Source organism: Oryzias latipes, chromosome 17, assembly GCF_002234675.1.
Source record: "Oryzias latipes chromosome 17, ASM223467v1".
Classification (NCBI taxonomy): Eukaryota; Metazoa; Chordata; class Actinopteri; order Beloniformes; family Adrianichthyidae; genus Oryzias; species Oryzias latipes.
The window spans coordinates 17,305,488-17,317,904 of NC_019875.2; the positions used below are offsets into that span (position 1 = coordinate 17,305,488).

Below are 12,417 nucleotides of genomic sequence, written 5' to 3' on the forward strand. Positions count from 1 at the left end.
ATCTTTTTAAATAGATCCATTTAAGTCTGGTGAGTATACAGTAATGATGTGTCATGTAGAGGTCAAAAGGTCAATGATAGATAGGTCAGTAACTGGCTGCTTTTGCATAAACACTTCACACCTTTATCTGGTTTGGCCCACTTTCACTGATGAAAGTCTGAGGAGTGTACCAAACTGAGCGAGAAACATAACCTGTCATGATGGATGCTCATTTGAACGCGGTATTACCTAAAACAGAAATGTGCCCTAAGGAAACGACTACATCACACTAATTCACTTATGCTTCTTGGTTTGATGCAAGGTCTGTTTCAATTCACACTGAGGTGAACTGCACCAGTGTCCATTTCCAACAGAATTGGTACTTAATTTTTAGGCAAACAAAGGCTCAACTATTTTTTTGTTAGTAGTTTGTATGTGCAGGTTAAGTGTTTCATATTTTTAAACAAAGTGGCTGATCTGAGGAAACGAGCTCCAAAAGTGACAAACCATGTTTCTCCCATAAGGTCTACTGCTGTGTTTTCCACCAAAATATGGACTTGGACAGCAGATGTGGGCTGCTGCACTTCCTGACTGACCCCATTTTCATAAAGAGCTCCGTTTAAGGTGCCAATCAAAGATAACAAACTGAAATGAATAAACTGTCAGTTCAAAGATGAAAAGTTAGGAATTTCTACTCTTATTCTTATTTACAGCAAGATTTCAACACAGAGTGGCCCTTCTCTCCCTTTTGGGCCCACAAGAGTAAAAAGTTCCTGCCAATTTCTGGCTGTTGGTTTCATGTTGGATTTTCTGTGGCACACAGGTTGTTTTGAACTCATCATGGTGGTGAAACAGGGTTTCATTTTGAAGGAAACAGTATTTTTTTAAGCACGAACCTTAAAAATGAATCTTTTTCATTTCCATCTCCTAAAAAGGAGGCGCTTGTAGAAGGCAGTAGAAAATGGTGTTAATTGTGAAATAGTAACTTTTTTCTCTTTATCTGAAGGTGATGTGGGTTTAAGTTGAGGTGTGGTCTGAGTTAAAACAGTGAGCATCACATGTCATCATGAAAAGAAGTCCTGAGACCTCAAAGATGATGATGAGAAGGAGACCAGCTGCTGACCAGACTTGATCTTGTGATGTGATTCTCTGCGTTCTCGGCTGGGAAGGGTTTTTCCTTAAAAAGAGAGAGAGAGACGGTTGACTGCAGAAATATGTTTCTTTGTGATGAACGGATGAAGAGGAGGAGTGAGCCGAGAGTAGGGGGTTGTTCTGTGTTCTGGTCTCCCTTAAAACTGTGAGTCATAGAATAGGAATGACCGTCCTCCAAATAAAAAAAAGAACAGAACCCGACTTTGCCTCTTTACATTGCCACCCTCTCGCTTCCTCACACATCTTTCTTTCATTTTTATTTCAGTCTCCTACAAAGAGCAAAAGAAGCATTTTAGTCTGATTCCTGCATAATTGGATCCAGAATTTTAAACAGCTCCACTCTGCAAATCCAGCTGTGGTTCATAAATGCAGAGAAAAGCTCATTTTGTGCAAACCTAAACAAAAGAAACTCAGCTAAACATACCGGGCAGAACTTGAAAGAAATTATAGCACAAATCTATTTATCCTAAAGAAAGATGTAATGTAAACACTAGACCCCGTGCTGCTCTGTGAAAGGGACACTGAAAGAGATCCTTCCCAGCCCAGCTTTGCAATTCAAGAAGAAGAATCTAAGAAGGAAATACCAAGAAATTACAATAAACATTAGATAATTTTAAACCCATCCCCTTTTTATGCTTCAATTTTTCTCCAGATGTACTTCATTTCAGACAGAACAGCTGGGATTTGTTATCTTGGTGCATCACACGCACACATGCACACACATTCACAGACAAGACTGTTCTATCAACCCTTTTTATAGTCAAGTCTGTGCCTTCAATTCATGTAACATCCAGCGAGTTCAACTCAAAACAGGGACTTTCAAATCTAAAAGTAAAATGTTGCTCACATCCAAAAGCTCCAGCTTTATCAAACCACAGGAAAAAGGAAATTGCAAGAAAAAAAAAACGCAAAAAAAAAGCCAAAAGAAAAATACAACAAAAAAGGTTTCCTTCACTGAAATATACATTGATTACATGGAAATACACCAAAAATCAGGAAGATACACCCATGCTAATGTACAGTATGCAAACAAACAATCGGAGGAAAATGCCCTGATAAGTGCAGCTTTGGCTTTGAACCTATAAGAGGTTCAGCCACAGGAAGTGATGCGTCAGTACGCACACAAGAGACACACAGTCAAACTCAACTCAGTGAGCCAAAAATCACAGAAAAAGAAAGCAATATTTAATGCAAAACATGTGACCTATTGAGCAAGAGAGAAGAAAATAACTGGACGGCTTGTGCTGCTGAAAAATCCATCATTTATATAGTAAACAATAAAAAAAGGTTGTTTACAATGATTTCAAGCTCATTTCTGCTAAAAAAAAATGCATTCCACTTAAAGGTTACAGGTCAGCTCAGCTGCAGCATGACAAGTCCAGTGCGTTGCTCAAGGGCACTTCAAAAGGTAGGTACTTGCTGAACAGTACTTTCACAGTCTGGACTAAAAAGCTTCAGATAGGCATGAAGTCAAAGAAACATCATGTAACTGCAGAAAAAAGACATTCTACTAATTTTATCCGTGTGTCAAATTTTTCATCTGACCTCGAAAACATAATTATGGTAATGTAATTCGCCAAAACTGAGTTCATCTACAGACACAGAGTTTATGAAATGCTTGGTTTTTTTCTTCCTAGTTTTGTCAGTTTTTGCAGCTCCAACAGAGATGATGAGGTTCTTCTACATACAGACACCCCAGAACTGTACTGTACTAACGTACAGAAGCTGTTCTTTTTAGATCTCCCTAAATATCTGAGCAAAAACAACAGAAGTATTCTGTTTTTTCCTCTGAGGGAACCAGGTTTCAGCGTTCACCGCTAGATATTAAAGCCCCACTCCAGTGAAAACTGTGTTTTTAGTGTTTAAAACATGTTCTCATGGACACATATAAAGAAATTCAAGCTTGAAATTGCATTGTTTAGTATTGCTTTATTCAAATAATTGTGAATCTTGGGGCAGGCGCAACAACACCATTGGAAAAAGTGTGACTCAAAAACTCCATTGGAAAAATTGTGATGCACAAGTTACTATAGCAAACCACCATCTTCCTGCTCCTCTCCATTTTGATGCCTGCACTTTTACACAAATAGATCCATGTAAGTCTTTGTTTTTGTCGTCTGAGCTGGCATCTGGCTCAAAACTGTACTGCTAGATAGTTTTTCTTGCACTGGTAAAGTTATATTTGGATAGTAAGGGGCTGTAAGCTGGCGGGAGAGTGTGTAAACAGATGGATGATGGGAAATGGGAATGGGCTTACTCCATGCCAAGAGTTATAGGGGTATTAGAAAAAAATTGATTCTGTAATATATCGCGACAGTTCATTGGGTGATACTTGTATCGATTCAAAATGCTGTCAGTATTTGCGGTATTTGTTTAATTATTTATGAGCGTCCTTCTATGGAAGCATTTCTGTAGCATAATTAAAAGTTAAAGTCAATACCATTTTCACAAGGATTCACAAAGCATTTTGAAGGATCGCTTTTTCATTTTAATTTTGAGTCAACAAATCAAGCTTCATTTTGAAAATGAAAAAGCATTTCTGGTATTGACATTTATTCATAATTATGCTACACAAATGCTTCCATACAACAGCATGAAGGAAATTGATTGACAATGGTCAAAAGCTAATCAAGATGCAGAGACACAATTCACTGTAAAAAATAAAAGAATATAAATTCTGCAAAACTGCATATGATGAACCTCATTATGGCGAGGGAGTGCTGCAATAAAATATTTATATTTTCTAAGAACAAGATGTAAAGCATTGTGAGCAAAAATATGAAAAACTTTATTTTTCAAATTAGACTGCAACTTTATTTAATTTTATTGTAAAATTAGACTGTTTTTAGGAAAAAAAAGCCTCCCCAGTTTGAGAACTGCTTGGTTTAAGCCAAAATGTAATCCCCACACCATTTGAAAATGGTTTAATTCTGGAGACGATTGGCATTTTCCTTGTGGGTTTAACACACTCTGTGTGTAAATACCTTTTTCTTTATAGACCTACAGCTTCCAAGTGTCAGTATGTGTGAACAAAATACCAGGCAGACATATTAGTGTGGCAACCTTTATTGAAGGAGCTCTTACAACTCTTTTTGGATTTGTGCATCCCCAGCTCCAAACATTGGAAGAGGCTGGTTCAAGGATGTATAGCACCACAGGTGACAGGACAATTTAGTTTCTGTCTAAACCACTGATGACAAATTTGAAAAAAATCATGCAACATCATGTGAAAAAATATTGTTTGGACATGAAGCTAGGCTATGATTGACGTAAGTCTTAAAATGGCATTGACCAAGTCTTGAATATGGCTATGCAAAACCGCTTGGACCTAAATGTCCAAATAAGGAATGGTGCCTAGGATTGTGTGTGTATGACGGGGTCATAAGCCACTTTACATTTTTTTCCCCAAGTTTAAGCCTTGACAGATGTTTTCCTACATCATAAATGAAGAACAAATGTGTGTCTACATACTCGTTTGTGTATGGTTGTGGGGACAAACCTCTGGAAACCCTAAATGAGTGTGAGGAACACTTGAGATTGAGGGAACATTTTGCCCTGTTTTTCCAAATATTTTTGAGAGTTATGGCTTGGTTAATAGAGGTAGAGCAGAGTTAGAGTCTGTGTTAAGCAGACAGTTGTTTTGGAGTAGGTTGGGGTAAACGGCTAGGAACTGCACTGCATCAACTGCAACCCTCACAACCAGAGACAGACTTGTGCGTCTGTATAAGCATGCATGTCCTTGTGTTTTGAGTGAAGCCTCTATGCAGCACCACTGACAAAAAGCAGGTTTCTGTCATTCTGAACCCTGAACAAGTGTTTATGGAACAACCTAGCAAGTATTCACACACACACACGCACACACAGATGTACACATCTGGGACGTACATGGACACAGACACAAACAATTTGGGGCCCGGCGTCTTTATTGATACCATCTAATGCAGTGTTTTTCAACCAGTGTGCCGCGGCACACTAGTGTGCCGTGGGAGATGGTCAAGTGTGCCTTGGAGAAATTGCCCTCATTAACTGATCTAAAAGCAATTACCATCTCCAGGAAATCAGCTCTTTGTTCATCCAAACAGGCCCTGATAAAACACTGAGAAGTTAAGAATATGAAATATAATAAAATTATTTTTTCTTTGTGTTTATTTGATTCTATTAAAGACATTTTGATAAGAATAAGGGGATACCGCGATTTAGCTGCAGCTATAACTGTGTAAGGAAAGTCCCGCCCCTTTAACTGTCTCCACCAATCATTCTTGAAGGCTTAATCACATGTCATCAGTCTGACCAATCAGAAGTGGTTAAAGTATTCACTTCCTTGTTTCGATTTAGCGCAAAAAAAGTCTCTCTGTTCTAACAAAAATACCAGCTGAAGCTCGTCTTTAGTGGTGTAGCTTTCCACAGAATCTGGTATCAGACTGGAACAAGTGAACAAAACCGTGAAGCTCAAAGACGCTGGTCTTTCTGCGGTCGGCGGATTACGGGCACTACATCTCCCATGATGCAGTAAAGTGACTGTCTTAGCGCACAATAAGTCTCTCCTCTTAACGTCTTAAAACAACGAACACACATCAAACAGTTTTTGAATCTTTTGACTGAATTTTTAATACATCTTTTAGAAAAAACAGCTGCAGCTTCCAGCGTTTTCTGCAACAATTATCACAAAAATGCATGTGAGATTGCAGAGCGGCTGTAGATCAATACAGACTGAGCTTTTTCTTTTTTTTTATTTATCTATTTTTTGGGATGCTGGTGTGCCGCGGGATTTTTGTCAAGGTTAAAGTGTGCCGTGGCTCAAAAAAGGTTGAAAAACACTGATCTAATGTACTGATGAGTTTGTCTTTTAATGTCTGCCTGATGTCACATCCTGACTTCAGTGCTGTGCGATCTAACAATGTTTAAAACAAAACAAAAAACAAAAAAGAGACAACATTCAGAAAGGAGTCTTACGGTTTAAAAATCATACAGCTAAAATTAGTAGGTTTGGTTTCACACTAGCTGTTGTTTCTTGCAAACAACATTTAAAACAAACAAAAAAGGTCCATGTTATGAGCATTGTTGTACCCGACGGGGTTAAAAAAAGCAAGTAGAGAGGGATTAAAGGAAGCAGAACACCTGAGTCAAAATCAGCCCGAAGGAAAGCTAGATATAGACTATAAGAGCGATGTTGCAGCAAGTCTGTAAAGATATTTACATTTGTCTGCCAAATAGTCTTTTGTTGTTTTGTGATGCTTTTGAAATGTAAATGTACGTTAAAAGGGTGAGATGGAATATTTGTTTGTGGGGCTATAAAGGTAAGGCACTGGTTTTGTTTTCTGACATTACATGGAGGACAAGGAGACTCTGCGGGTCACCGTTTGGTAGAAGACCCCCCGGACAAGAGAGGGGTAGTCTGGAACACGGAACAGGTGCCGTTGGGCATAGGAGACATCGTCCTGCCGCCCCCTGCTCACCAGCAAGCGAAGGTTGCCTTCATTGACATGGCTACCGGCTGCAATGACAAAGAGCTCAATGCCGGCATCTGCCAAATCTCGAACACGCTTCTCTAAGACGGGCACAGTGACACCCTGAGACCTGCCATCAGAAAACAGCACCAGCTTCTTCTTTATTCCCGCTGCACTCCTTCGTAAAGTCCTGACTGCTAGGTCCATGGCCTCGAGAATGTTGGTACCATCATTTTCGAACACTGCTTTCTCAATGCGAACAGAAAGCTGGGGCATATCCTCCATTAGCTCTTGCTCCAGACGTGCAGTGCGGCTGTACTGGCCAAGGGCCACTTGTACTTTGACATTTCGCTTCCTCTCTGCATTCAAGAAACGTTCTACCAAGCGGTGGATGAAGGTCTTGCTTATCTCAAAGTTCTTCTGGCCCACACTGGCTGAGCTGTCCATCATGACCAAAATATCAGTTGGATCAGAGAAAGAAACTGAAAGACAAACGGTCAAAACTTCAGATGCTGTTGCAACACATCAAAGTAACATTTCTACAAACATGGTGCATTCCCTTTGCTCAACAGTTGTAAGAATGTGTGCCTTTAGACAGATTTGTCCATTGTTTGGTTTGTTTTACCGCTCCATTAAATAGTACTGTGAGCAAATATGACAAAGAATAAAAAACAGGTTTCTTTCTCTTGGAGCTAATGTCAACCACATTGATAAATCAAAATAATGGGGTAGGGGCTGCTTTACCTCCTGGGTAGTAATCAGAAATCCAGGCCTTTGATATTTGAATCCAATCATATTATTGATTATTGATGTGATATTCAACAAACTGAATATCAAATTCCTCATATTGAGATTGTGAGCAGATGTCCTAACATAACCTATAACCTAACACAAATGTGTATCCACCCATTTATTTTCAGATCCCTTTCAGGGTCCAGGGGTTGCTGGAGCCAACAGAGCTACTGTTGGATGAAGGTGGGGTACAACCTGAATAGGTCGCCAGTCCATTGTGGGGCAACAAAGGAGTAATTTCAGCAAAATAAACATAAAAAACAAACAAAAAAAAAAACAAGACACATACTTGGACATTTGTAGTCTGGGCAGTTCCTTTCTGTAAAAGACAAAAACGAGAGACAAATGGTGTTAATTAAACTCCATAAAAACTTTGAAAAAGTCAGACAAAAACAGTGACTGTGTGTATTGTGAAGCACTACAGTACCTTGGCAGATCTTGGCTGTGAGATTCTGTAGGAAATTGTCGTCTAACAGCTCAGTAAAGTCCTTCAACACAAAGGAAAAGCCTGGTTTGGGGTCGTCCTTGCACACCAGGGAGTCAAGCTGCTCACTGTTGGGTTGGCGACCTGAGTAGTCTTTCACTCCCAAACCACCAACCTAAGAACATGAAGGGAATAGTTAAGGTAAGCTATAATAAGGCTGTCAGACATCCATTCACGAGGCACACTGCACTAACCTGGACACCTTTCCCACAAAGGGTGGTGAGTGGAAATGTATCCCTCTTGATGTCAGCGCGTCCATCTGTGAGGACCAGAACCACTTTGTTGTCTTTCCTCATGAGGCTGATTGTGTTGTTCAGGGCAAAGCTTAGAGCCTCGCCGGTGTATGTGGCCTCAGCCAGCCAGTTCATGTCTCGTATTGCCCTGCAAACAGAATGATACATTTTCATTGAGATCTTTTTATTATTTTGTGAAGTTTTTTAGCCTTCCTTACTATGTTTTGCATCACTAGTTCTATTTTTATCTATTTATAAACTAACTGTTTTTTAAAAATAAATGTAAACATATTACATTACAGATTTTTTCTCCCCCGTAATTTTCTAAAATAATATTGCTACTGTGCAGAAAAATATAATTGTATATCCAGAGAGCATTACAATACTTATTTTTTAATTTTAATTCTACTTTTTCCATTTTTTCTTAAAGAGAATGACTTGGGAGAACATGTTTAGTTAAGGTTAAATTTGTCTCTCTGACTTTATTATTATCGTCAACTTTTGAATCTGCTAACTGGAATATTTCCTCTGTTGTAGATACATTAATATTTACTGACATTTCTGCTTACATAAACTACATAAACCATTAGAACATCCTCTCAATATTTTCAGAATTCCTCATCTGTTTGTCATTGACAAGTTAGACAAATTTGCTTTTAAAATTATTATGAACTTGATGATGCTTTTTTAGTTTTCTTTAACATCTGGCAATATAACTATGTATCTGTAGTTGATAGCAAAGCCAAACACTGGATGCTTCTTTTAAACTCAAGTTAATGAAGGAAAATAATGGTTGTGTAAACAAAATATTTACAACATTTTATTTCAGTATAAGGTGCCTTAATTTTTTTTCAAAAAACAACAGTGCGCTTTATTTAGAGCGGTTTATATGTGGGAATAAATCTGGCTGTGCTTATTGATTTTGAAGCGATTTTGAGAGCTAGACTGTGCTCTAGAAATTGTCATTTTTTTTATTTTTACGAGTTTGGCTGTTATTGTAACATGCTATTGTGAATATGGTGATGCAGGTAACATGTAGCGTATCAGATTGTGTGTTTTTCTTCTCACGTTTGGGAGTTAGAGGTATTGTGAATTTGCTAAAGCGGTTCATGTGAAGCAGCGTTGTTCTCTGATTTATTCATTTTTTTCCATGTTACTAAAAGGTTAGAAATAAGAGGTATTGTGAATACTCTAATATGGCTAACATGTAGTGTGTTACAAACAAGTTCTAGAGTTTATTGTGAATGCAGTTAAAGTCTGACTGACTTATTTTCGACTCTTTTGTCATGTTTAATGCATCTTTTATTTTGATTCACATATGTGATAAAAATGCGAAAACAGAACATTCATTGGCTTATAATTCAGTGCGACCCACAGTGCAGAAAATATAATATTCATTTTAAACCTAAGACATTTTGTGTTTGTCACTGCCTTACTAAGAAGCTATTACTTCTGGAATGATTGGAGTACATTGTGTTGTTGTTATTACTGTTTTGTTGCTATGTAGCATAAAGATAATTGTGTGAGTATATGTGTAAACTACCATGAATGGTATCTTACAGTAGTTAAACTGTGGGGTGCATGAGTGGAAACTCACTGCTTGAAATCGGTGAGGTTGCTGGTTAATTTGACAATTTCTTGGGCTTTAGATCCACTGTACTGGACCACGCTGACTGTGGACTGGTCCACTGAAAACTGCAAAGAAAAAACTCTTTATTGTGAGCGGGCTTTTTTTTTTTTTTTTTTTACTTTGTGTATTACATCTACAGGCCATGTGTTTTTTCCTTTTTCTATGTCAACATTTCTGCACCCCACCCAAACTGACTAATTGCACCCGTGCTGTGGAAGAGCAGAGTCACCGGAGAGACATAAAAAGCCAAGTCCAAAACACAAGATAATTTCTCTCATTCACACTTTCTATTTTTAAGAATGCTGCTTCTCATTTTGTAACGCCTCCGAAAAAAACCCCAGCTCCTGTGGAATTTCTGATAAACATCTCAGTCCGCAAAGGTCAAAGAGCTGTCTGATGGCCTGATGCAACACAATTTTCATTCCTTCTAGATAAATAACTCCCATCTTATGTGTGCTGCATGGTGTTGGTCAAATTCAACATCATGTTCTGTGCATTTTTTGCATGTTGCGCCATAAGGTTGCCAATGGGAAATTCACTTTACTGGTCTGGTAATAAGACAACTGTTCTTTATTCTGAGGCATCAGAGTGGAAAAATGAAATGGCACAAACCAAAACATGTTGAACATAAATATGCAGCTAAAGGAAAGGAAAGGAGGAAGTTTCTTGAAATACTAAAAAAAGTTGATTGTAAAAGTTTTGACACAACAAAAGAGGGAAAGATGCAAACATTTTTGAGTTCCCTTGGTAAAACACAAAAACAGGAAGCTATACTCTGATCCAACTATGGTTAACAAATGTTTGCTTAGTGGGAATACCAGAGACACTGATTGGAGGGGGAAAAGGTGGGTAATATTAACAAAATAAAAGAGAGTTCAATCATCGAACAGACAGAGGTGTTTGCTCATAACTTCGGTAAGCAGTTTCTCAATGTGGGTTCAAGTCTTCAAGCTCATTATTATAAAATCTATAAACTAAAAAATCCAAGTATTGCTAACATCCGTGTTTATGAATGACTAATCACGTGAATAATTATTTAGTTTGCAGAAATTAATTATTTCGAGGGAACGGAATATTATTTTGTGGGAACAAGATATTAATTTGTGGGAACAAGATATTAATTTGTGGGAATGAGATATTTTTTATTTTATCCATGTCAGGACATGGGCTCCATATATATTTAACCTTAAAATGTATGGGATTGTTTTTGGGTGATCACTAACTGTTAGTGTATGAGTGTGTATGTCAAAGACCCTGTCTGTAAAGAAAGTAGAAAAGTGCCCCAATAATTTGCTCCAGTGCTCGAGTTAAAATTAAGTAAAAAATATTAGAGAATGACATCCACTAAGGCATTTAAATGATAAGTAGAGTGATCATAGTAATAGGTTTAGGGGCTGTCATCTGGACTAGTTTTTAAAAGTTAGAAGACGTTTCACCTCTTATAACCACCCTTTACAGCACAAACTAGGCGTTATCAGGACATTACAACACTGAGCCCAGGAGGTGCCCACAAGCTCCGACGGAAAGAAGAAAGAAGAGCAACACATCCGTCAAGCCCTCCAAACCTGTGGATATCCCAACTGGGCATTCACCAGATCCCAACATACAAGAAAACAAGGCAAGAAGGAACAAGAGCCGAAAGGTAACAGTATTTCAATTCCTTATATCTCAGGCCTGTCTGAAAAACTAAAAAGGATTTTCAGACAACATAACATCCCAGTTCATCTCAAACCAGTTAATACTCTCAGACAAAAAGTGGTTCATCCAAAGGACAAAATTCCTAGCTACAAACAGGGTAATATCCACTCCAAAGAGAATTGTAATGAACAGTAAATAGGAAAAACCAAACAACTTCTACACAAGTTGCTTTACCAACATCGCAGAGCCAACCCAAGTGGACCTGAGTCTGAAGTGCACCTCCACCTGAAGGCCACAAACCACTCGTTCGAGGACAGTGAAGTCCGAATTCTAGCCAGAGACAAAGGGTGGTTTGAGCGAGGAGTGAAAGAAGCCATCTTTGTCAAGAAGGATAAACCTTCTCCTAATAAGAATGGTGGTCTCAGGTTTATTCTTCCATCCATCTACGGCAGTGTTCTGAAACCCAAACAAACCGAACCAGTTCCACTTGGGTCATTAACAGCTGAAAGAGTAGACCAGTTTGGGGAGGGATTCACTGGCTCCCCAACCCCAGCTGAGGACAAAGGACTCTTTATGACCCGAAACCATGTAGGCCAAGTTGACAAAACCATCCAGGTTCAGGTCTGACTCCTCCTCCATGAGCGCATATAAACCAGCTCTTTTATCAGCTAATTCAGAATTGACAAAGCCTCTTGGACAAGAGGTGAAACGTATTTTAACTTTTAAAAACTAGTCCAGATGACAGCCCCTAAACCTATTACTATGATGGAATCAACCTGGATAAATGAGAGTTTTCATAGATAAGTAGAGTGATAAACTTATTTTCTTTGAATAAAAATGTATGGATGATAAGCCTCCTATTGATTTTTGATTACTCCTTATGTTTTAAATGTTATTATTTTGAGCAGGTGGACAGACAGGAAACCTTTAGATTGTTCATCAACTAACCCACCCACACACACTCACACATACAGGCGGCTTTGGGCATTACATTCACTAAAGGATTTAACGTCGTGCTTAAATGATTATTCCACAAATCTGACTCCCGAAATCTGTTCATTT

At 38.4% G+C, this 12,417-nt stretch overlaps 1 protein-coding gene across 1 annotated transcript in view; it reads right to left on the minus strand.

The window, feature by feature from the left end:
- Window positions 1-5,871: 5,871 nt before the first annotated feature.
- The window catches only part of col6a1 (collagen type VI alpha 1 chain), a 33,910-nt gene continuing 27,364 nt past the window's right edge, over window positions 5,872-12,417 (minus strand). The window contains exons 31-35 of the mRNA XM_020710930.2: window positions 9,685-9,782; window positions 8,049-8,235; window positions 7,798-7,969; window positions 7,660-7,689; window positions 5,872-7,060 (exon numbers count right to left, since the gene is read on the minus strand). Coding sequence (XP_020566589.1) covers window positions 6,456-7,060; window positions 7,660-7,689; window positions 7,798-7,969; window positions 8,049-8,235; window positions 9,685-9,782 — 1,092 coding nt within the window. The 3' untranslated portion in view covers window positions 5,872-6,455. The remainder of the gene's footprint in view (window positions 7,061-7,659; window positions 7,690-7,797; window positions 7,970-8,048; window positions 8,236-9,684; window positions 9,783-12,417) is intronic.